The sequence below is a fragment of the Chlorocebus sabaeus genome, chromosome 2 (assembly GCF_047675955.1).
Source record: "Chlorocebus sabaeus isolate Y175 chromosome 2, mChlSab1.0.hap1, whole genome shotgun sequence".
NCBI classification, from domain to species: domain Eukaryota; kingdom Metazoa; phylum Chordata; class Mammalia; order Primates; family Cercopithecidae; genus Chlorocebus; species Chlorocebus sabaeus.
This window is the reverse complement of record NC_132905.1, coordinates 98,271,442-98,295,679: the sequence shown is the minus strand read 5'-3', so window position 1 is coordinate 98,295,679 and position 24,238 is coordinate 98,271,442. Positions and strand designations below refer to the sequence as shown.

General features: G+C 51.3%; 1 protein-coding gene across 4 annotated transcripts in view; it reads right to left on the bottom strand.

Moving 5' to 3' along the window:
• The window catches only part of TRPM2 (transient receptor potential cation channel subfamily M member 2), an 86,615-nt gene that overhangs the window by 37,884 nt on the left and 24,493 nt on the right, over nucleotides 1–24,238 (bottom strand). For 3 of the 4 annotated variants that reach the window (XR_012090976.1, XM_007969888.3, XM_037984893.2), the window contains exons 8-17: nucleotides 23,242–23,303; nucleotides 21,819–22,019; nucleotides 18,308–18,410; nucleotides 11,543–11,664; nucleotides 10,943–11,296; nucleotides 7,072–7,209; nucleotides 6,029–6,158; nucleotides 4,515–4,660; nucleotides 3,597–3,709; nucleotides 1,990–2,206 (exon numbers count right to left, since the gene is read on the bottom strand). Coding sequence is in view for 2 of the 4 variants with exons in the window: in XM_007969888.3 (XP_007968079.3) it covers nucleotides 1,990–2,206; nucleotides 3,597–3,709; nucleotides 4,515–4,660; nucleotides 6,029–6,158; nucleotides 7,072–7,209; nucleotides 10,943–11,296; nucleotides 11,543–11,664; nucleotides 18,308–18,410; nucleotides 21,819–22,019; nucleotides 23,242–23,303 (1,586 nt within the window). In the remaining 2 variants the exon portion in view is untranslated. Of the gene's footprint in view, nucleotides 1–1,989; nucleotides 2,207–3,596; nucleotides 3,710–4,514; nucleotides 4,661–6,028; nucleotides 6,159–7,071; nucleotides 7,210–10,942; nucleotides 11,297–11,542; nucleotides 11,665–18,307; nucleotides 18,411–21,818; nucleotides 22,020–23,241; nucleotides 23,304–24,238 lie in introns of those variants that run through there. The other variant, XM_037984894.2, reaches the window with a different exon arrangement.

Sequence of the window (24,238 nt, the reverse complement as noted above, 5' to 3'; positions counted from 1 at the left end):
TATTTGTGTGTATGCACATGTGTAATGTGTATGTATGTACGTGTATGTTTGTGTATATTTGTATGCACGTGTGTGCATGTGTTTATGCATGTGTATGTGTGCACATGTGTGCATGTATATGTCTGTATATTTGTATGTATGTATGCATATGTGTATGTGTATATGCATGTATGTGTATGTGCATGCATGTGTGCATGTGCGTATGCATGTGTATGCATGTATGTGTGCATGTGCGCATGTGTGTATGCATGTTTGTGTGTGCATGTGCATGTGTGTGCGTGCATATGCATGTGTATGTGCCTGTGTGATGTGTGCATGTGTGCATGTATATGTGTGCATGTGTGTGTGTATGCATATGCTTATGTGTGCATTTGTGTGCGTGTACATGTGTGCATGTATCTATATGTGTATGCATGTGTGTGCACGTGTGCGTGTGTGTGTTGCAGCAGCCTCTTCCTCACTGTCAGGCGCCAGCTGCCTTCCCACAGGGATGTTTGTTCTGTTGGGGGCTACACTGCTTCTTCAGCAGGCCAAGAGTGCAGGACCCTGGTAGGAGCTGTGGGAGCCCCCATTTGGCCTGCTTGGCAGGAGTCCCCACACCCTCCCTAGGCATAGGCCCCAGGACGCAGCAGCTGGACAGGTGAAGCAGGTGACCAGCAGGACCAACCAGGGCCCTCCCCGGATCACAGACAGATGCAGGGAGTAGGAAGTGCCCCCTCTGCTCTCAGGCTGCTGCCCATGGGGCGGGGGCTAGGGGTGCATGGAGGCCTCCAGAGAGGCCTCGTAGAGAGGGTCTGGTGGCAGAAGCCATGTGGCAAGAGGAAGGCCAAGGAGAGCCCGGCAGAGCCAGGGCCACAACACAGCTCCCAGGCCCCGCCCAGTCCTGGCCCTGATCTTCCTTCCTGGGGGTGCCAGTGCCTCCCCGAGGGCCCCAGTAGGCAGTGGTATTTACACAGTGCACACCGCTTTCTAACTGGGGGCCTGATGCTCCACCAAGGTCAGAGAGCACAGGTGAGTCAAAGCCAGGACCACTGCCCCGTGGCCAATCCCACCCCCTCACCACTTCCCTGAGGGTCCATGGGCCTAGTTCCCATTCACCGGCTGCCAGCAGGTGTGGGCACCATAGGGACACGGTGGAGACCCCACACAGTAAGGGATTCGCCCCGCCTGGAAGGCAGCTTGGCCTCACCCAGCTCCAGGGAGGTAGCCTCTGAGCCCTTGGAATGTCCACCTGATGAGGCTGTCTTTGTTTACCTGGGGCCTGGGCCACGCCAGGTAGTCCCACAGTGTGATTTGGGGTGGGGCCCTGGGCAGTTTTCAGTTTGACCTTTGGAGGGCTGGAGACTGAGGTCAATCACGTGGTGTCAGCCGCGCCTCTGTGACTGACCTCTAGTAGACACCAAGGCCCGCGAGCTTCCCTGGGGACCGTGCCTCCATGCCTGAAGCCACACATCATCACTGGGAGGATGGAGTGCCACCCACCCCTCCACAGGGAGGGGCTGCCAGGATGCCCTGGGCTCAGAGCTGTCCTGGATGCAGCTGTGTCCCTCCCCCTGGCTGCTTTAGTCTGTAGACTTCTGCTTAATAAACCATAAGTGAGCATTACCACTCCCCAGCATCTGTGGGTCCTTTTGGCTCGTTACTGAATGTGAGAGGGGTCTTAGGGACCCCCCACCTTGCATAGCTGTTCCTGGGGGAGGGGACACACCCATTCAAAGTCCACAAGGTCAGGGTATCCACCTGGAGCTGATAACCGGTCTCCAGGAGGGGAGGATGTCTGGGCTGAGGGAAAGTAGGGAAGCAGGCACAGGGGGCACGAGGAAGGAGGGGCCCCAGCCACCCATTTTGGAGAGGGAGCACTGGCTCTGCCCAGTTCACAAGGGGCTAGGCAGACTAGGTGGGGTGTGCTCTAAGCCCTGGGTCCCCTACCAGAATGCAGCCAAGTGGGTGGCCCCGGGCTGGGGCATGGAAAGGCAGATGGGGCTGTACCTGCCGCGTCTCCTCGCACACCAAGGAGAACAGCCAGAGGTAGATGGCGCACTCGCACCAGGAGGGCATGGGCTGGAAGTCCACCATGAGCACATAGGCGAACAGGCAGAGGAAGGCGAAGTAGGAGAGGATGTTCAGGTGGAAGACCACCACGGGCGCGGTGAAGAAGGCGCGGGCACGGGCCACGGGGCTGCTTACCCCCTGCAGCCTCTTCTCTCTGCAGCCATCGCAGTGGAGAGGAGACAGTGACCGCCAGGGCCAGGATCCTGACCTCCACAGGCTTCGGCCACCCCATGATCCCCCGTGCCCCTCTGAGATATGCTTTTACGGGCAAAAGCACTCAGGGATCCAGGGCCAGAATAGCAGCTCCAGGCGGAGCCAGCATAGTGCAGCCACCAGAGTGGGGCTGGACCCCACAGCCCAGCAAAATGAGGACACAGGGATGCCCGCTGACACCCTGCCCATGGCCATGACTCTCATGGCTGCAAACAGGGAAGCCCAGCCTGCCCCAAGCCCAGCCTTGGGTGGACCCCAGCTTCAGAGCTCCCGGTGCTCAGTGGATGCTCAGGCTTTAGTCACCCTCCTGTAAATGGGGACAGGCTTTCCTTGCCATCCTCACTGGGGGCAGGGCTGACCACACTCTCCCTGTGGCATGCCCTGATCCCGGGTCCCTATTCCGGGGCCGCTGGAACGGGAGCAGAGGCGGCCATTAGTGACACAGCTCTGCCACCCTCAGGACAGCATGGGAGAAGCCAGCACTGCTTTAGGACACCTGAGCCGCTCCTCCCTGTCTCAGTTTCCCACCAGGATTCCTGAGCATTCAGGTACCCATCGTGGCCATCAGGAGAAAGGGAAGGAGGTGGGCAGTGTGGCCTGTGAGTTGCAGAAGGGGCTTAGCCACCTCGCTGGAGTCTTGAATCTGCCCTGACTTCCAGGAGACCCTGAGCCTCCATCCAGCCCTCAGTAAACCACAGCAGACCCCACAACGTCCCAGCAAGCCTCTGAGGAGATGCAGGTGGGGACACATGGCCAGCCATGTCCTCCTCCTTCGGAAGGGAAAGCGATTACATCAATACAGGCTCTGCAGCTGTGAGGACAGGGAGGCACTCAGCCGCGGCTCACTGCCCCTACCCCAGACCTGCACTCACTGCCTGCGCCCCAGACTGGCTCAGGTCTGCAGTGCTGGCAGGAGCTGGAGACCATCTTTCCTGGCCTCTCCGACCCCAGGCTGCTGTGGCCGAGGGATGGGCTCACCAGCATCATGCGATCAGCGCTGGGGCTGGGGCAGGGCAGGTGCTTCCAGCACGTGGGGCCCTGTTCCGCTTCCCACCCCCATCTCTATGGCCCCAGGATCAGGCACAATTCTGAGGACACATAACTTGCTCCCAGCGAGGGGATCTGGGGAAGGTCCTGAGCCCCCAGGAGCCCCTCCCACAGTCCCGCAGCCCTGCAGTACCTGAAGGCCCTGTTCCGCTTCCCACCCCCATCTCTATGGCCCCAGGATCAGGCACAATTCTGAGGACACATAACTTGCTCCCAGCGAGGGGATCTGGGGAAGGTCCTGAGCCCCCAGGAGCCCCTCCCACAGCCCCGCAGCCCTGCAGCACCTGAAGGAGATGAGGCCGGTGAGGAGCAGCGGGAAGGCCAGCATGCACAGGGTCACACGCCACAGCCCGTTGTCCACGCAGAGCTGGCCCCACCACACCTTGGTCAGGAAGGCCTGCGGATGGGGGCAGTCTCAGGATGGTGGTGCCCAGCCCTGTGCCCCAGATGGTGCCCATCAGCTGTCTGCTGAGGACTCGGGGTGCCTAGTGGACAGAGCTGCCTGTAGTCTCACAGCAGAAAGTGGTGAAAACACAGAGCTTGCCCGGGGGCATTTGGGTGCCCAATCCCACCCTTCACGTGACCTTGAGCTATGGGACCCCATCTCTGCTGGCTTCTAAGGCCCCGCAGTTGCAGGCTGTCGAGTGCTGGCCCCTCAGAGCTCTGCAGTGGGGGACAGGACCCCTCCACAGGCCCGGCACAGCCCAGGACATGATGGGAGCTCATGGACTTGGCAATAGCTTGGAGCTCCAAGGAAGCCCAGCATGCGAGGGGCACTTGCTGTGGGCCAGGCCCTGCCGGGGGTGCCAGGGCGATGCTGAGGGCAACCATGCCCGGGAGCCCCTGCGTCTCCAGGGAGGACACACCGTGTCCCGCTTATCCCTTCAGGAAGAGAGGGCGGACGCCATTCCCAGAGCCACCTGGGCATCTGCCTGCTGCTCCCAGATAGGAATGTCCATGGGGAGGTGAACTGTGACCTCCGCGGCCACCAGCTCCTGCTTTTGCTTCACATTAGTTTCCTCGTCTGCAAAATGGGAGGCCAGAGCCTGGAGCAGGTGGCCAAGGGGTCAGGCGCTGTCCCCGAGCCTCTGAGGGCCCTGAAGCCCCTGTGAGTGTGCGTGCCGACTGCGTGAACAGGAGGCTGTGTCCGCCCTGAAGGCACCACAAGCATCTGTTTCTGGAAGGTACCCTTGGGAGGTCACCTGGATGCCTCCGTGAGACACAAACTTCATATCCTTGGCCTCCAGGGCGAGCTGCAGGCAGGTGGTCTTCCCCCAGGCCTCAGACACGCGGATGAGGAGTTTCTGGGCTCTCTCTTCGTCCTTCCGGTAACATTCAGTGAAGACCCCTGGGCGGAGACATAAGAGCCCCATCAGAGAAGCAGGTCACAATCACTGAGCCCTGGGGACGAGTCAGAGGGTAACCACTCTGGAAAGCACCACCAGGAAACAGGGAAGGGCACAGGGCAAATGTGGGACTGATGTCTCAAAACACCTGGGCCCGGAGAAGAGGACCCCAGGGAGAGGGCACATAGGGCTAGAACCACCTCTACAAAAATTACAACAGGGAGAAAATTATGACGGGGACAGAGAACTGACCTAACCAACTCCATCTTGCTTCTAACCTCCAAGGTCCATTCCTGGGCACAGGCCACACTAACTTTGAGAGGAACTTCGTTTATAGTTTAACTTCCAAACAAAGATGATAGTAACCCTTTCCCAAAACAAACCCCCTTCTTGCTGGGGACCAGTCTGCCTTTGTAAGACTAACAAAGTAGCCACAAATTAGAAATTACAGTTTAGGAGTCATACAGCCAGAGGCCACAAGATTCCAGACCGCACCAACTCTTCCTAGGAGTAACATCACTGTCGGAAAACCCAGGATATTTTCAGAGCCTGCGTTCTGATGCACCACTGTGGCCACCCTGACTGGAAATCTGGCCCAACCAGTTCTGTGACCACATCCAGGAACAGCAGACAGCCAGAAGAATCCGCTGTGATTTCACCTCTGGCCCAACCAATCAGTGCTCCCCACTGCCTGGCCCCCTATCCACCAAATTATCCTTAAAAACCCCCAGTCCCACCAGGTGCAGTGGTTCACGCCTGTAATCCCAGCACTTTGGGAGGCCGAGGCGGGTGGATCACCTGAGGTTAGGAGTTCGAGACCAGCCTGACCAATATGATGAAACCCCGTCTCTACTAAAAAGACAAAAATTAGCCAGGCGTGGTGGCATGTGCCTGTAATCCCAGCTACTCAGGAGGCTGAGACAGGAGAATTGCTTGAACCCAGGAGGCAGAGGGTATGGTGAGCTGAGATTGTGCCACTGCACTCCAGCCTGGGCAACGGAGCCAGACTCTGTCTCAAAAAAAAAAAAAAAAAAAAAGTCTCCAAATTTTCAGGGAGACCGATTTGGGTGATGAAACTCCAGCATCCCATTCAGCCGGCTCTGTGGGAATTGAACTCTTTCTCTATTGCAATCTCACTGTCTTAACAAATGGGCTCTCTATCTGGGCAGCAGGCAAGAGAAACTCAGTGGGTGGTTATGGGGCCAAGACTCAGGGATGAGGGAGGACCCCAGGGTGAGCGTGCAGGGCTGAGACCCAGGGACGAGGACCCCAGGGTGAGGGCACATGGGGCTGAGACCCAGGGATGGGGACCCCAGTGATAGCATGCATGACTGAGCCATGGCCTGCAGCCTGTGCCTGGCAGAGCTCACCGATGGCTCTGTGCTCACACTCCTCTGCCAGCGCCAGCATCTCCTCCGAGCTGTCCGTGTCCTCCTCCTCCTTGGACAGCTCCTTCAGGATCTTGCTGCAGGCCAAGGCCGCTGCAATGCAGTCCTGGCTCTGGGGACCGGAGGAGCCACCGTGAGACTCTAAAGGGCCTAGCCAGGCTCGACCCAGCCTGGGGAACCCAACACACTGCCCTGGGTGATGAAAACAAGGCCCGGGGACGGTGCGGGCCCCTGGGCAGTCACTGTCTGTGACCACATCTACACAGATAATTTAAGCCCCACTCCAATCAATACACAACCTCTGATGGTCCAGGCTCCCGCGTGGCCTGTGAGAGGGGACTGCTTGCCCTGCAAAGCCTAACGGACAGCATGTGCCCAGTATATGCACCAGCCCCCACCAGAACCCATGTGAGCTGCAGAGGGCGGCACCACCCGGCCTGTGTGTGCCCAGCAAGACTCAGCCCTGGATATAACCACAGAATGAGTTTTCTTAGCAGAACTTTTAATTTAAAAATTCCTTTCCTAGGCCAGGCACAGTGGCTCATGTCTGTAATCCCAGCACCTTGGGAGGCCGAGGCGGGTGGATCATGAGGTCAGGAGTTTGAGACAGCCTGGCCGATATGGTGAAACCCCATCTCTACTAAAAACATAAAAAATTAGCAAGGCGCGGTGGCACATGCGTGTTGTTCCATTTACTCAGGAGGCTGAGGCAGGAAAATCGCTTGAACCCAGTAGGCGGAGGTTGCAGTGAGCCAAGGCCGTGCCATTGCACTCTAGCCTGAGCGACAGAGCGAGACTCCGTCTTAAAAAAAAAAAAAAAAAAAAAAAAAAAAAAAAAAATTCCTTTCCTGCCTAGAGCTAAGTTCTTTGTTCTCCAACTCTGGGTGCCCCAAGTCCTTCCTGCCGTTGGAGATGCCCACACCCCTCCACAGGCCCCGCTGGCACTTGGCCTCAGGCTCTCCAACCACGCTCCCCAGTTGGCCGCTGGCCTATAGCAGTGTCTGCTGAGAAGCTGGTCTTATTACCTGAGCCCAGATGATTCCTGCCAGCTCCCGACGGTTCTGGACGATGGCCCAAATGAGAAGGTCACGGACGGGGTCCATGGTGAAGGTCACATGGCCTGAGGAACGCTTGTGGAGGGACCGGAGGCTCACTCCCTGCACCTAGTAAGCAGTGGACAGTCAGCCCCAGCTGGGCCCCACTGGCTCAGAGTCACTAGAGGAGCCTGTTAGAGGTGAAAGCCCTGATCCCAGCCCTGACCTTCTCAGGATCTCACTGTCCCTGGAGAACTACAGCCTGAATTTTCAGCAACACCCTAGGTCATTCTTATGCACACTGAAGTTTTTTAAAGCACTGTTCTAGAGACATCTAGAAACATCTAGAAAGTGAAATACCCATCTAACTCCTTTACCAACATTTGTAGACTCTTGTTTCATGCCAGGCACTTCAAGGTTCCCTAGTCTTATCTGATGGCATCAAAGCCACTTTCAACGAAGTAAACTTCTAGCACAGTGGAGGGTGTTAACAGGTCAGTGACTGTCTTCTCCCTGAGGGAATCTCCTTCAGTGTCTCTGGCAGAGCGGCCACTAGGAAAGATCTGCCAGGTGGGCAACAAGGCTCACACACGAGCAAGGACGGGGCACCTTGCCCAGACCCACCTCCCCTACACGGCTGGGCTTTTCCCCGGACCAGGAAGCACGTCCTCACGTAGCTGGGAAACACTTCCCGGAAGTAGAAAACACATCTCCAAAATCACATACTGTAAAAAACATACCTCAAGTGATCCTAGAGATTTCCTGAAGGTTTTTCATTATAAAGAAATGTGTTTTTCTTCCTAAACCACAGGTACAGATAAGCCTGAGCTTCTCTTTTGGACCTTCCTAAGCATATTCCAACTGAGCGTCCTAAATAAAGTCTCTGGACTTAAGAAGCGCAGATTGTTAATGTATAAAACCAAGCCATACCCGGCCTGACGCAGTAGCTCACGCCTGTAATTCCAGCACTTTGGGAGGCCAAGATGGGTGGATCCTAAGGTCAAGAGTTCGAGACCAGCCTGGCCAACATGGTGAAACCCCATCTCTACTAAAAATACAAAAAATTAGCCGGGCATGGTGATGGGAGCCTGTGATCCCAGCTACTCAGGAGGCTTAGGCAACAGACTCAATTGAACCCAGGAGGCAGAGGTTGCAGTGAGCCGAGATTATGCCATTGCACTCCAGCCTGGGCAATAAGAGCGAAACTTCTTGTCAAAAACATAAAAACAAAAAAACCAAGTCATACCCATATCTTTCTCAAGAGTGAAGACAGAGCTCACTGGAACAATGGATCGATTGGAAAACCTGGAGGAAACAGACTATTTTCTAGCAGGAAAAAAACAAAACCAAATGTGAGCTTAGAGGAGATGGAGAACCTAAACATAAAAATAATCAGAAAATAAACTGAGAAAGTTACTAGAACTATTACCAATTAAAAAAAAAAAAAAAAAAAAAAAAAAGGCACTGGGCCCAGATGGACTCACAGGGGAGTCGACCAAAGTTATAAGAAGCAGTTAACTCCAGTTACATAAACTGTCCTGGAGTGGAGAAGGAAAGAAAGCTTCCCAAATGGTTTTTACAAAACTAACATAAAATTGATATCAAAACCTGACAAATATAGCTCCCCAAATAAAACTGCAATCAAAGGCTTAAGCATTCTGATGCAAACACCCTGAAAATGTTGTCAAGAGAATCCAGTATATTAAACTGGCACTGAGGCCAAGCTGAAATTCAAAACAGGAATAAAAACATGTTTCACTGTCAGAAAATCTGTTAAAATAATTCACCAAATTCATAGGTCAAAGAAGAAAAGCAGCTCAATCTTCTCAAAGGCATCTGATGCTTTGTTTTGTAAAACCTTAATGAACCAGAGATAAATACTCCCAAGAGGCCGGGCACGGTGGCTCAAGCCTGTAATCCCAGCACTTTGGGAGGCCAAGACGGGCGGATCACGAGGTCAGGAGATCGAGACCATCCTGGCTAACATGGTGAAACTCCATCTCTACTAAAAAAAAAAAATACAAAAAACTAGCCAAGCAAGGTGACTGGCGCCTGTAGCCCCAGCTACTCGGGAGGCTGAAGCAGGACAATGGCGTAAACCCGGGAGGCGGAGCTTGCAGTGAGCTGAGATCTGGTCACTGCACTCCAGCCCAGGCAACAGAGCGAGGCTCTGTCTCCAAAAAAAAAAAAAAAATACTCCCAAGAGAAAATACAAATACAAAATCCAACATCATTCCTGACATTGAGTCACTGCCAGGTTCCCACTGAATAAGGGTACATAGACTAGGGCAGGGTTCTCACTGAATCAGGGTGGAGATTACAGCAGGGTTCCCACTGAATCAGGGTGGAGATTACAGCAGGGTTCCCATTGAATAAAGGTGGATATTAGAGCAGGGTTCCCATTGAATCAGGGTGGATATTAGAGTAGGGTTCCCATTGAATCAGGGTGGAGATTACAGCAGGGTTCCCATTAAATAAGGTTGGAGACTAGAGCAGGGTTCCCATTAAATGAAGGGGAGACTAGAGCAGGGCTCCCATTGAATCAGGATGCAGACTACAGCATCCACTCTCCTACAGCTGCAGTGCACACTGGGCATCTCACAAAAATACGCTGGAATGTTACTGACTGGACTGTAGGAAAAAACAAGCACATCTACTGGGCAGGAGTGGGATCAGGGCAGCCAGATCATGCTCCCTGCAGAATCTTTTGTACTGTTTGGAACTTTTAGAAAGGGTATGGTATGGACTGAACTGTGTCCCCCTAAAATTCATATGTTGAAGCCCTAACCCCCAATGTGACTACAGCACTTGGAGATAGGGTCTTTAAGAAGGTAATTAAGGTTAAATGAGGCCACATTGTGGGTTCCTAAGTGGATAGGTGTGTTCTCTTTATAAAAAGAGGAGTGAAGCTAGGTGCAGAGGCTCACACCTGCAATCCCAGCACTTCGGGAAGTCAAGACAGAGGATCACTTGAGCCCCGGAGTTTGAGACCAGCCTGGGCCATATAATGAGACCCCATCTCTACAAAACATAAAAAAACAAAAACAAAAACAAATTTTAAAAAACCTGGGCATGGTGGCACGTGCCTATAGTCCCAGCTACTCAAGCGACTGAGGCAGGAAGATTGCTTGAGCCCAGGAGGTGGAAGCTACAGTGAGCCATGATTGCACCACTGCACTACAGCCTGGGTGACAGAGCCAGACCCTGTCTCAAACATAAAAATACGCAAGTCATGGTGGCTCAAGGGTGTAAATTCCAGCCTTTTGGAGGCTGAGGAGAGCGGATCACTTGAGACCAGGAGTTTGAGACCAGCCTGTCCAAAATGGCAAAACCATCTCTACAAAAAATTTTAAAAATTAGCCAGGTGTGGTGGTGCACACCTGTAGTCCCAGCTACTTGGGAGGCTGAGGTGGGAGGATTGCTTGAGCCTGGGAGGTTGAGGCTGCAGTGAGCTGTGATCACGCCACTGCACTCCAGCCTGGACGACAGAGTGAGACCCTGTTTCAATAAAATAAAAAATAAATAAAAGAAAAAGAAAAGGAAGTGGCACCAGAGACTTCTCTCTCTGTCATGCAAAGACACAGCAAGAGGGCAGCCACGTGCAAGCAGGAAGAGGCCCTGGCCAGAAGCCAGCCCTGCTGGTGCCTTAATCTGGGACTTTGGGTCCCTAGAACTTCCAGAAAATAAACTGGTAGTTTCTGCCCCATCTGTGGAATTTTGTTACAACAGCCCAAGCAGCCTAAGATAGAGCATGTGTCTTTTCTAATAAAAATAAAAGCTAATTTTAAAAACAGAGAGCTCTAAGAACATAGCAGTATCCCACGCAGGCAAGGCCAGGTTGGGCCCCGTTACCAGCACGCACATTGAGCTTGATGTGGGACACGGGCAGCAGGAGCCGAGGCTGGTTGCTGTGCCAGGGCCGGGGGTAGAGCGGCTGTGTGAAGTCCCCCAGCAGCTCCCGTAGCACCTGGGCCACGTGGTGCATCTGCAGGCGGGGCACAGCGGGTGCACAAGCCAGGTGCTCGGGCTCCTCCGCCAGCACCTTCTGCAGCTTGCTCTGGAACAGGCAGGAGGGCTCCAGGTTCTCATACAGATAAAGCAAGGTATTCCAGGTGACAAACTCCTTCAGCTGCACCCCGTTCTCCAGGAAGAGCTTCACGAACTCAGGCTTGTTGGAGATGAGGGCAGCCGTCATCATGGGGTGCAGATCTGAAGGCTGAGAGTAAGCATTGTGTGGTGACGGATGCATTTGGTCATCATCCCATGTCATCCTGATCTCAAAGACCCTGGAGATGGGGGCTGCTGTTGTCCCCGACCTGGGGAAGATGAAAGCTGTCCGGGTCACCCACCCTCAAGGGAAGGGCTGGGATCCAGATGAGGCGATCCTCGCCTGCCCTTGCTTCGGTGGTACAATGCACGTGGGCCCAGTGGGCCCCTCCACAGGGCACTCAGGAAGACTTACCTTCCACTGCCACTCATCCGTGAAGATCTCACTGCGGGCAATGTCCACGCGATTCCATGCCACTGCCAATTTCAGCTGGTGGTCCCAGTTCTCGTGGCCAAAGTGGTCTTGGCTCCGGGAGGCTGCAGATGAACAGGTGCACACTGGGCCTTGATCTGGGGCTCAAAGCCATTTCCCTCCAGGGCGACTGACTTATGATGTCAGAGACAGAGGTGTGTCATGAGCCCTTGCCTCTCAACAATTCAAAGTGACAGGTGCAGCACTCAGTGACCTCCTCCCATACACACAGCCTTGCAAAATCATGTTCCATTTCAGAGTCAGAATCAGTGAATCTTGGGGCTTTAGTCATCATGTCCATGCACCCCTATTTCCCCTGCCCTCCTCCTGGCCATGCCCTGGCCCCTGAGCAACAGGTGGGCAGTGAGCAAGAAAAGGGCCTCCCTGTTTTAAGAAGACATAGGTCTCTGGAGGGCAGGCATCTTACACTAACTCATCCAAAACTCAGGACTCAGAAGCCATCGCATTTCCAATCCTGCCTCAATTGCCTGTAAATGTTCAATGGCAACAACCACCTCACTGGTTCTCAGGACAAGTTATTTTGCTCAAGTACTTTCTATGCTCTCTTTCTGGTTTAACTTTTCAAAACATGGGTTGTTATTTGGGGAAAAAGAAAAAAGAACTTTGACCCTTACCTCACACCATACACAAGAATCAACCTGAAGCGGTTCATAGGCCCAAACATAAAGGCTATGTCTACAAAGCTGCTATCAGAAAACAGAAGAAAATATCTGCAACCTTGGGATGGGCAGAGATCTCTTAGCTATGACACAAAGAACATGAACCATAAAGAAAAACTAATTAAATTGGCTGGGTGCAGTGGCTCATGCCTGTAATCCCAGCATTTTGGGAGGCCAAGGTGGGCGGATCACGAGGTCAGGAGATCGAGACTATCCTGGCTAACATGGCGAAACCCCGTCTTTACTAAAAAAACAAAAAATTAGGCGGGCGTGGTTGTGGGCGCCTGTAGTCCCAGCTACTCGGGAGACTGAAGCAGGAGAATAGTGTGAACCTGGGAGGTGGAGCTTGCAATGAGCCGAGATTGCGCCACTGCACTCTAGCCTGGGCGACAGAGCGAGACTCCGTCTCAAAAAAATAAACAAATAAATAAATAAAAATAACAATAAAAAAATTTAAGGCTCCTGCTCTTCAAAGACATCTTGAAGAAAATATGAAAGCAAACTATACACCATGAGAAAATAATATCTGACAAAGGATTTGTATCAGAATATACAAATAACTCTTACAAATCGAAAATTGGAAGACAAATAATCAAATAAAAATGGACAAGAGATCTGAAAGACATTTCAGAAGGAAGACAGGCAAGTGGCCAAAAAGTCCTTAAAATGATGTTCCACATCAGTAGTCCTCAGGGAAATGTAAGTTCAAACCACAATGAAATGTCACTTCATGCCCACTAGGATGGCTACAGTTTAAAAGACTGACAACACCAAGTGTTGACAAGGATGTAGGGTAATGCTCATCCATTGCCAGCAAACAGGAAAAGGAATGCAATCTTTTCAATCTTTTCAGAAAAGTTTGTCAGTTTTTTACAAAGTGAAACATACACTTACCATAAAGGCCAGTAATTCCACTCCTAGATATTGACCCAGGAGAAATGAAGACAAATAGCAGCTTTATTCATAATAGCCCCAAACTGGAAACAACCTAAATGCCCACCAGCAGATGACTGGAAAAACAACCTGTGGTGTATTCACACAATAGGACACTCCTTCACAAACAAAAAAGAACGAAGTTCTGACACATGCAACAACATGGATGAATCTCAAAAACAAGGCACTGAGCAAAAGAAGCAAGACACAAAAGAATGTATCATGTATGATTTCATTCATGTGAAGTTCTAAAATGGGCAAAACTATTCTAGAGTGACAGAAAGCAGACAGATGACTTCCAGAGCCAGGCTGGAGGGAGGCTTAACTACAAAGGGTCATGAGGGAACATTCAGGGTAAGGGAGATGTCCTGTATGGAGACTGTGGTGTGTCACAGTGTCTATGCTTGTTATACATTTAGAATTGGAGGAGCTTATTGTCTCTAAGCTGAACCTTCATAAAGTTGATATTTTAAAATTCATTATGTTTTTAAATTGTGGTAAAATACATGCAGCATAAAATTTACCATCTTAACTTCTTGGGGTTGTTTTGTTTTGTTTGAGACAGGGTTTTACTCCGTCCCCCAGGCTGGAGCACAGTGCTGTGATCATATTTATAATCATGAGGCTTATTGCAGCCTCAACATCCTGGGCTCAAGCAATCCTCCCACCTCAGCCTCTTGAGTAACTAAGAGTACAGATGTGCGCCACCATACCTGGCTAATTTTTAAATTTTTTTGTAGTGACAGGGTTCGCTATGTTGCCTAGGCTGGTCGCAAACTCCTCGGTTCAAGTGATCCTCCCACCTCAGCCTCCCAAAGTGCTGGGATTATAGGCATGAGCCAGCTCACCCAGCCAAATATTTTTAAGTGTACAGTTCACTGGTAGTAAGTACATTAATAATGTTGTGCGGCTGTCATCGCTGTCCTCCATGTATCTTTTTATCTTGGAAACTAAAACTCTATCCCCGTTAAACACTAACTCCCCAAGGTCAACTCCCTTCCCCCAGACCTTGGCACCCACCATTCTACTTTCTGTCTCCATGAATTTGACTACTCCAGGGACCTCATGTAAGTGGAATCATACAGTATCTGTCCTTTTGTGACTGGCTTATTTCACTTAGCATAATGTCTTCAAGGTTCATCCATGTTGTATCATGTGTCAGAATTTCCTTCCTTTTTAAGGCTCGGTAATATTCCATTCAGGTATAGACCATATTTTGCTTATCTATTCTTCTGTCGATGGACACTTGGGCCTCTTCCACTTTTTAGCTATTGCGGATAATACAGCCATGAACGTGAGTGTACAAATATCTCTTCCAGACCCTACTTTAAATTTGGGGGTGGGGAGTGGCATATAATTCTAGAAGTGAAATAGCTGGATCATATAGGAATTGTATTTTTAAATTTTAAGGAACTGTCATCCTGTTTTCCATGACAGCTGCACCATGTTACATAGCCACCAGCAGTGCACAAGGGTTCCAGTTTCTCCACACACTGGCCAACATTTGTGATTTTCTGTTCTCTTTTATAGTAGCTATCCTAATATGTTTGAAATGATATCTTAGTTTTGATCTGCATTTCTCTAATGATTAGTGATGCTGAGCATCTTTTCATGTGCTTATTGGCCATTTGTACATCTTCTTTAAAGAAATGTCTATTCAAGTCCTTTGCCCATTTTTGAATTGTGTTGGGGTTTTTTTTATTGTTGAGTTATAGGAGTTCTCTATATATTCTGGATACCAATCCCTTACCATATGTATGATTTGCAAATATTTTCTCCCATTCCATGGGTTGCGTTTTTACTATGTTGATAATATCTTTTGATGAACAAAATTTTTAATTTTCATAAAGCCCAATTTATCTATATTTTCTTTTGTTTCCTGTGCCTTAGGTGTCATAGCCAAGAAACCACTGCCAAATTCTTTGTCATGAAGTTTTTGTCCTGTGCTTTCTTCTAAGAGTTTAGGTCTTATATTTAGAAGTCCTTGACCTACTTTGACTTAATTTTTGTATATGGTGTTAGGTAAGGATCTAACTTGATTCTTTGGCATGTGAATATCCAGTTTATCCAACATCATTTGTTGAAAAGACTATCCCTCTCCTCACTGAATGATTTCTGCATTCGTGTCAAATATCATCTGACCATATATGTGAGGGTTTATTTTTGGGCTAACTATTCTGTTCCACTGTTCTCCATATCTTTTTGGGGTTTTTTTGAGACAGGGTCTCACTCTGTTGCCCAGGCTGGAGTGCAGTGGTGCAATCATAGCTCACTGCAGCCCCAACCTTCTGAACTCAAGTGATCCTCTCCCCTCAACCTCCCACATTGCTGGGACTACAAGCATGAATCGCCATGCCCAGCTTTTATATTTTTTATAGAGACAGGGTTTCACCATGTTGCCCAGGCTGATCCCAAACTCCTAAGCCCAAGCAATCAGCCCACTTTGGCCTCCCAAAGTACTAGGATTACAGGCATGAGCCACCACACCCAGTCCTCTATGTCTTTCTTTACACCATTGCCAGACAGTTTTGATTACTATAGCTTTGTAGTGAGTTTAGAAATCAGAAAGTGTGAGTCTTCCAGCTTTGTTCTTCCCTTTCAAAATTATTTTGGCTGTTTGGGATCCCTTCAGACTCCACATGAATTCTAGGATGAGCTTTTCTATTTTTGAAAAAAAAAAAAAAATCACTGGGGTTTTGATAGGAATTGCATTGGATCTCTAGATTGCTTTAAGTAGTATTGACATCTTAACAATATTAAGGCTTCCAATTCATGAACATGGGATGTCTTTCCATTTGTTTATGTCTTTCATTTCTTTCAGCAATGTTTTACAGTTTTCATTGTACAAGTCTTTCATCCCCTTGGTTTAATTAATTCCTCAGTATTTTTTTTCTTTGTGATGCTACTCTAAATAGAATTGTTTTCATAATTTCCTTTTCTGAGTATTCATTTTTAGTGTATAGAAATGCAGCCGATTTTTTTGTGTTGATTTTGTGTCCTGCTACTTTGCTTAATTCATTTATTAGATCAGGGGTTTGTTGTGGAATCTTTACAGTTTTCTGCATACAAAATTGATATGGTTAGGCTCTGTGTCCCCACCCAAATCTCATCTTGAATTATAATCCCTATGATCCCCATGTGTCAAGGAAGAGACAAAGTGGAGGTAGTTGGATCACGGGGACATTTTCCCCTATGCTGTTCTCATGATACTAAGTTCTCATAAGATCTGATGACTTTAGAAGGGGCTCTTCTTTCTTCATTTGGCACCTCTCTTTCCTGTCACCTTGTGAAGACAGTGCCTTGCATCCCCTTCATCTTCCACCATGATTGTAAGTTTTCTGAGGCCTTCTCAGCCATGCTGAACTGTGAGTCAATTTAACCTCTTTCCTTTATAAATTACACAGTCTTGGGCAGTTCTTTATAGCAGTGTGAAAATGGACAAATACGAAAATCATATCATCTGTGAACATAAATAATTTTACTTTTTCCTTCCCAATGTATAAGTTTTTGTTTTTGTTTTTGTTTTTTTGTCTAATTGCTCTGGCTTGAACTTCCAATGCAATGTTGAATAGAAGTGGTGAAAGTATGCATCCTTCCCTTATTTCTATCTTGGAGAAAAAGATTTCATTTGTTCTTATTTTTCTAATTACTTAAGTTGTAAAGTTAGGTTGTTGGTTTAAGATCTTATTTTTTTTTTCGTTTTTTTGTTTTTGAGATGGAGTCTTGCTCTGTCGCCCAGGTTAGACTGCAGTGGCACAATCTTGGCTCACTGCAAGATCCGCCTCCCAGGTTCACGCCATTCTCCTGCCTTAGCCTCCCGAGTTGCTGGGACTACAGGCACCTGCCACCACACCCAGTTAATTTTTTGTAATTTTAGTAGAGACAGGGTTTCACCATGTTAACCAGGATTGTCTCGATCTCTTGACTTCGTGATCTGCCCTCCTCGGCCTCCCAAAGTGCTGGGATTACAGGCATGAGCCACCGCGCCTGGCCTAAGATCTTATTTTTTAATGTAAGCATTTATAGCTATAAATTTCTCCATTAGCACTGCTTTTGCTATGTCCCATAAGCTTTGATATGTTGTGCTTTTGTTTTCATTGGTTTCTTGATTTCCCTTTTGATTTCTTCTTTGATCCATTGGCTGTTTAAGGTAGTGTTTAGTTTCCACAACTTCGTGAATTTTCCACTTTTACATCCATTATTGATTCCTAACTTCATCTTGTCAGAGAAGATACTTTGTATAATATCTACCTTAAATCTATTGAGAGATAAATTAAGACTTAATTTGTGATCTAATACGTAGTCTATCATCTCGCTGTGGGTGTGAGGTTTTATGCACATCAAGTGCTTGATAAGGGGAGTCTCAAATCAACACAGAAACAAGATGAAAGTCTGGCCTTTATCACAAAAGTTCCCTGCTGATCCCAGCCTGGGCCCACTCTGCTGAGCCCTTCAGAATCAGCCTGGGGCCTCTGACCCTGGAGGGTGAGAAGCCCAGCATCGGGCAGGAGGAGCACGTATAAGACCAAGGCTTCCCAGTGTCAGGGATGTCCTGGCCATGTTGAATCCAGCTAGGTAAGATAAGGAGGCATGAGCCTTCTCTCCTGTGGCATAAGAAGAGGACAGTGATGTTTGTGGCCTGGAGAATGGGCCAGGCTAAGCAACAGAAGTTACACAGACAGCCACTGCAGCTCGAGTACATCACACCATTCCTGAGGCCCTGCTCTGCCTCTACACTCTCCTGCATCAGAGGTAGAGGAGCTAAAGTAGCCAGCAAGCAGGAAATTGGGAGAGGCAACTTCCGCACTCTTCCTTTCCACCCTGAAGTTTTGTGAGAAATTATGACTATTACAAAGGTATAAATGACAGCGGCTGCACTCCGATTCCAGTTACAAATAAAGGAACTCATACCTCTAACATCAGGTGACAGGCAGGCGCCCACCTGCCCATCGCCAGCTGCCCTCTGGTCAGGGTTTCTGACCAAGGAGGAATATTCTGGTTCCCAGAATCATGGCACTTCCAGACTAGAACTTAGCATCGTCAGAGCCCACGTTCTGGCCTCCACCCCATTCCCCCCATGTTCCCTGACCCTCACCTTTCAGCAAGGCCTGCAGGATGGCCACATCCACATCCTGCTGACCATCCTTGCCTTCCCGGAAGACAGTCAGCAGCTGCCGCCTCCGGACAATATCTTGGATCTGCAACAAGCATTTTCCAAGTGAGACACACAGTGACCCCTGAACCCCTGCCTCCTCTAAGACACACAGAATTGAGGCCCCAGACACAGCCAGAGCCCGGGGTCCTGCCTGCCCTTGTGGTCAGGACACCACCACATCTCCTCTTGCCTTAGACGGTGTGGATGAAGATTCATGGGGACCAAATACAACACGTTTGTGAGAGTCCGTTGGGTGGAAAACACAATCCAAGAGCAACGGATCTTCATCCTGATGCTAGTGCAGCTTCATGCGAGGCTGCTCCTCCCGGCCCTCCTGCTAAGCCTGGGCCACTCCTCACCACCTGCCTACCTGCCTATCTATCTGTCCATTTATCTATCCATCTATCTATCCATCTATCTATCTATCTATCTGTCAATTGATTTATCTGTCAATCGATCAATCCATCTATCCATCTATGCATCTATCCATCTATCTATATTATCTATCTATCCATCCATGTATATATCTATCCATCCGTGTGTGTTTCATCTATGTATGTATGTACGTATCTACCTATACACCTATCCATGTATCCATCTATCCATCCACATGTATCTATCTATTGTCTAGCTATCCATCCATCCATCTTTCCACCCATCTATATACACACCCACCTACCAACCATTCATCCATCCACTTATCTATCTCCCACTCACTATCTATCTATCATCTATCTATGTATTTATCAATTCATCTTTTTTTTTTTTTTTTTTTTGAGACAGAGTTTTTGCTCTGCCACTCAGGCTGGAGTGCAGTGGCACGATCTTGGCTCTCTGCAACCTCCACCTCCTGTCTTCAAGCAATTCTCCCGCCTCAGACTCCCAAGTAGCTGGGATTACAGGCACCCACCACCAGGCCTGGATAATTTTTGTATTTTTAGTACAGACATGGTTTCACCATGTTGGCCAGGCTGGTCTCGAACTCCTGACCTCAAGTGATCCACCCACCTCAGCTTCCGAAAGTGCTGGGATTACAAGTGTCAGCCACTGTGCCCAGCCCATCCATTTTATCATCTGTCTGTCTACCTATCTATCCATCTATCCATCTACCTATCATCTAGCTACCCATCTATCCATCCATCCATCCACATGCCCACCCACCCACCTACCATCCATCCATCCATCCATCTATCCATCCATCCATCCATCTTTCCATCCATCCATCCACACACCCACCCATCATCCATCTATCTATCTACCACCCACCCATTATTCATCCATCCATCCATCCACCATGGTGTCCCTAGCAGGTATGTCTGCTACAGTTATTCCTCCTTGAAGCACCTTCCCTCTGTGTCCAGGGCAGGCAACTCCACAAACGCATCTTCCCATGGCTCCCACTGCTCCCAAGGCTGGCCACGCCTGGCCTCCTCTGCTTCTCTCCTCGTCCCCAGCCTGGCCTCATTTCTTCCACACAGACTCTGCCCTCACCTGGAGGGCTCCTCACACTCCACCTCCACGCCTAAGACCCCAACGGTGCCCCATCGCTCGGGGCCCAGCTTTCGTGATAACTCCGAAACACATCCTGGACTCCCTGGCGAACTCCACCCTCATCCAGCAGCCAAAGGTCTCCTGGCTTTCAGCCCCCCATCCTCACATGGCAAAGCAGCTCCCAGTGTCTGAGCCCGTAAAAGTCTCCAGCCTTCAGCCCACCCTGTCCTCACACGGTCAAGCAGCTCCCAGCGTCTGAGCCCATACAGACACCAGGGCCTGTTTCCTCGTCTGAGTGGAACACTCAGTACCCCTAGCTGATAGATGAGAAAGGCAAGGCTGAGCAAGGGTGGACAACTTCTTCCTGGCCACAGCTGTGAGACCTTGCAGGGAGGCCCCAGGGCCCCTCTGACAGGGCCGCCCACCAGCGGCAGCACTCACTCCAGGATGGGGCAGCAACTCCTCCAGAGTGTAGACGGACACTACAAGAAGGCGTGTTAAGGGAGCGCGCTGACCCCAGCTGTGTGGCTCGGCCTCTCCCCACTGAGCAGGAGCCTCAGTGAATGCCGAGCCCCTGCTGAGGCCTGACGGCTCCGTGTGAAAGCACCACTTTCAGGGCCTTGGCTTGGCTATGGAGAGTGCATTAAAAATAAGCACCTTTCAACAACAGCTGATTAAACTCAGTTCTGAAAATTGCCTGAATAATTTATCAACCAGCAGAGAAAGGGCTCCAGGGCCTGCCTGACAAGTCCCAGTGGAACTGGGAAGGAAGGAAAGCCGCCCTGACGTCGGGAGCTGAGCAGCCGCCCACAGCCGGACCGTGATGCTTTCACAGACTGATCTGACGCTTGCGGCTACATCATGTTATTCTCCTGCCGGGCAAACACGCTCTCAGAAGACATCCGTGCAGAACGAGGTCACTCTGAGACCATCACAAAGCACAGAAGAAAACAAGGTCACTGTGCACCCACAAATCACCAGTCATGGAAACTGCTTCTAGACGGGCCAACGGGGCCAAGACCTCCACCCAGCCCTTCCGATACCCGTAGTTCCTGAGGGTGCACGTTTTTCATCCATTCTCCACAGGCCCAATCTGGCCAAATACACGTGTCCCTGTGGCCTGCAGCTAGCGGCCACCACTGCCCACAGAGCCCAAATTAAACACAGTGGGAGCCGTGGAAAGTGCATGTCAGCCACTCAGAACCTGGGGATGTCCAGGTTCTGCAGGAAGGACACAGACAGAGGGCTCTGCCGGCCCCGGCCTGCTGGGAAACAGAGGATGAAAAGGCCCCGGTGCCAGCCCCTGCAAATATCCTCTAGGAACTGAGTCAGGTGACCCTGGAACCAGCAGGTACAGGGAGGGCAGGGACTCTCCACTGGAGCCCGCCCCCTAGGGCGGGTCAAGGGCTTTGTGAGGTGGTCAGGGCTGACCAACCACGGTCCTTCACAACTAACCCCCTCTGGAGGCTGGGGTCATGGCAGGGGCCACCCAAAATCTACCCCTGGACTGGGGCAATGGCCCCTCCTGAGGCCACTCTACGTGCCTCCATTAACTCACCCATGAGGCTATGAGCTGGACTGACCCTGCGACCCACAGCCATTACTCAGCAGCTGCCCTGCTGCCCAACTCGGCTGAGGCCCCCCCAGTGCCTGCCTCCCACCCCTCCAATCCAGCAGACTCTTTTCACAGCACCATGACCCTGGCAGTGTTCCCAGCCCGCCCTGCTGTGCTGCCGGTGAGGTTCACACCCTCCTTTCACGTGCTGTCTCGGGATCTGACCTCCGGAACCCAGCCAGGAGGCTTGCCACCTGCGCCCTGCCCTCTGCAAATCGCTCTGGCACCCGCTCAGACCCGGTGGGTTCTCCGCATCGGTCCGTGAGTCCTGGTGCTGCCCACCAGGCTGACGGTGTCTCTGTGAGGCAGCCACATGCCGGTGACCATCGTGCCCGTCAGCCTCACCTTTTTGGTCCACTCGACAATGCTGCTTTCCGTGAAGGTCTCAAACATCTCCTGGAAGAACATGCTCAGTTTCTGCTGGATCAGGGAGACAGTGATGTCCGAGACAGGCAGGTTGGCCACCTGGGCAATGACGTCGGCCACACGGCCCGAGCCCTCCACAACCACGCAAGGGGTGCCGTTGGTGGTGGCGTTGTAGATGGTCTGCAAGGCAGGTGGGGGCATGAGCCCGGGACTGGGTCCTCGCCTTGCTCCAACGCTTTCTGAACGGAGAATTCTCCAAGGCCAGCTAAGGGAAGGGCTGGCTAACACTACTCCAAGATCCACTGAAAGCACTTATCAGTTTGGTGGCGTCCCCTGCTCTGGGGGAAGAGGGAGCTGCCCCAACACACTGGGGGCTGCACACCTGGCGCCTCTCAGGCCTCAGCACCAGCAGAATCAAAGGCTCTCAGCATTTTTGCCTATAGACCTGCAGATGTGAGGGCCTCGCAGCAAAGGGGACGCTGCATGGACCTGGAGTTACCAACCTCATAAAAGCCCACAGTAAGAGCAGGGCAATGAGGAGGGCCCCTGGGCTCCAGGGGGTGCTGGACTTCGGGAAGGGACTGGCCACAAAGCCATCTGGCAGGAAGGACCCTGCCATGTGTATGAGCATCTGCCTGGGGTAAGGAGGCGGGTGTAGCCGCCCCAGGAGAGCGTGAAGGGTACTTGGCATGCGTAGGGAGTGAGGACCCAGTGCTCTGTGGATTCCTGTCCAGCCTTAAGCCCCCAAGGCTCTGTTTTGACCTCCTGCAATCACGAAACATAAATGGGACCCTGCCTATGATTCCATCCTTCACAAAAGCCCACACTCTTGGTCCAGATCCGCAGGCTATATGTCCTCATACGTTCCTACAGCAGGTGAGGTCGCCTCGCACCCTGCACGCCACAAAGTGGTTAGGATTCGGGTCAGGAAGGAAGGCCAGCAGAGCAGCGCATTCAGGCCGCATGCCAAATCCACAGTCACACAGCTGCTGGCACCACAGATCTGGGATGCGGGCCGTGGCTCTGTACTTTGAAAAATGCTTCCTGGAAGAATCTTGGGGGCAGAGCTGCAGAAACTCCCCAGCCTCCCCGGCAGGTCCCGGGAGCAGAGGCTCCCCACTCGCTCCAGGCCCTGGGACCCCATCCTTTCCTTCCATGCCGGTCAATGGCCTGGTCACAGTCAAGCCCAGCTTCCTCCCCCAGGCACCTTCCTCCGACCCGTCCTCCACCCACCCGGAAGCAGCGCTGTCACAGGATAGACGCTGTTTCTCGTCTCCTGGTGGGCAAGCTCATCGCTCTCTCTTGCCAACAGTCTTGAGGGCTGAGACAAGCACTTCTGGACAGTCATCTGCCTGCAGCGGGACGGACCCACACATGCTCCCTCCCACCCAGCCATGCTCACCTGCAACGTGCCCGGGCCGCCCTCCAGCACCACACACACGATGGGGATCTTGATGGCCACACCTAGAAAAAGCACAGAGCCGAGTGAGGGGACAGAGGTGGGTGGGGGGCAAGACCCTGCACTGGGGCACTCTCCCCTGCCCCCTGCCAGCTCCAGCCTAACCACACACTGAAGCACCTGCTGGGAAGCCTCTAGCCAGTGCTGAGTTGCTGTTGAAGGTCAAAGCTCCACATTACCAGGGGACCCACCTGTTCCACATCGATGAGCAGACTCGAGAGCCCCCTGCCGCCCACACCTCCCCGGCTCGCTTGCATCCCATCCACCCCCGCTTGCTTTCTTGGGAGGGAGGGAAGGAGGGAGGGAGGGACAACCAGAGCTGACACCCCAACAGGTGGGCATAACCCGTCACGTGTAGGTGGGAGGACACGACATGTCCATCCTTTGTCCCTCTGCCCGGCCCCACCCTGAACTTCATCCAGCCCAACAGCAGGGGAGCCTGAGAAGGACTTAGCAACCCTTTTCCCCAGGCAGCAAACCCTGTCTGTGAGACCCCATGGGCCCATGGTCTTCACACACTCACCCACACATCCCACCCTGGGTGTCCTAGTCAAGCAGGGTTCTCGAAGCAGGGTCCCTGAACCTCAACATCACCCCCACCAGGGAACGTGCTCCTAATGCAAGTTCTCAGCCCACCTGGAGGCGCTGAGTCGGACCCTGGGGCCGGGGCCCACGCACTGGTGAGGAGCCCTCCAGGGGAGTCTGCTGCACAAGGAAGCTTGCAGGGGACCCCAGCCCACCTGGGCACAGGCCAGACACCTCCCATTCACCATCTCCTCTTTAAGACCTCCTCGAGTGACATGCAAAACCCCACACTTGACCTCCCGACGTCCTCAAACCCATCCCATCCCACCTATGAGGAAAAAGGTGTCAAATCCTAAGTTTTGACTATCGTACATTCTGATATCTGAACCTGAGACCAGACCATGATCACGGTTTA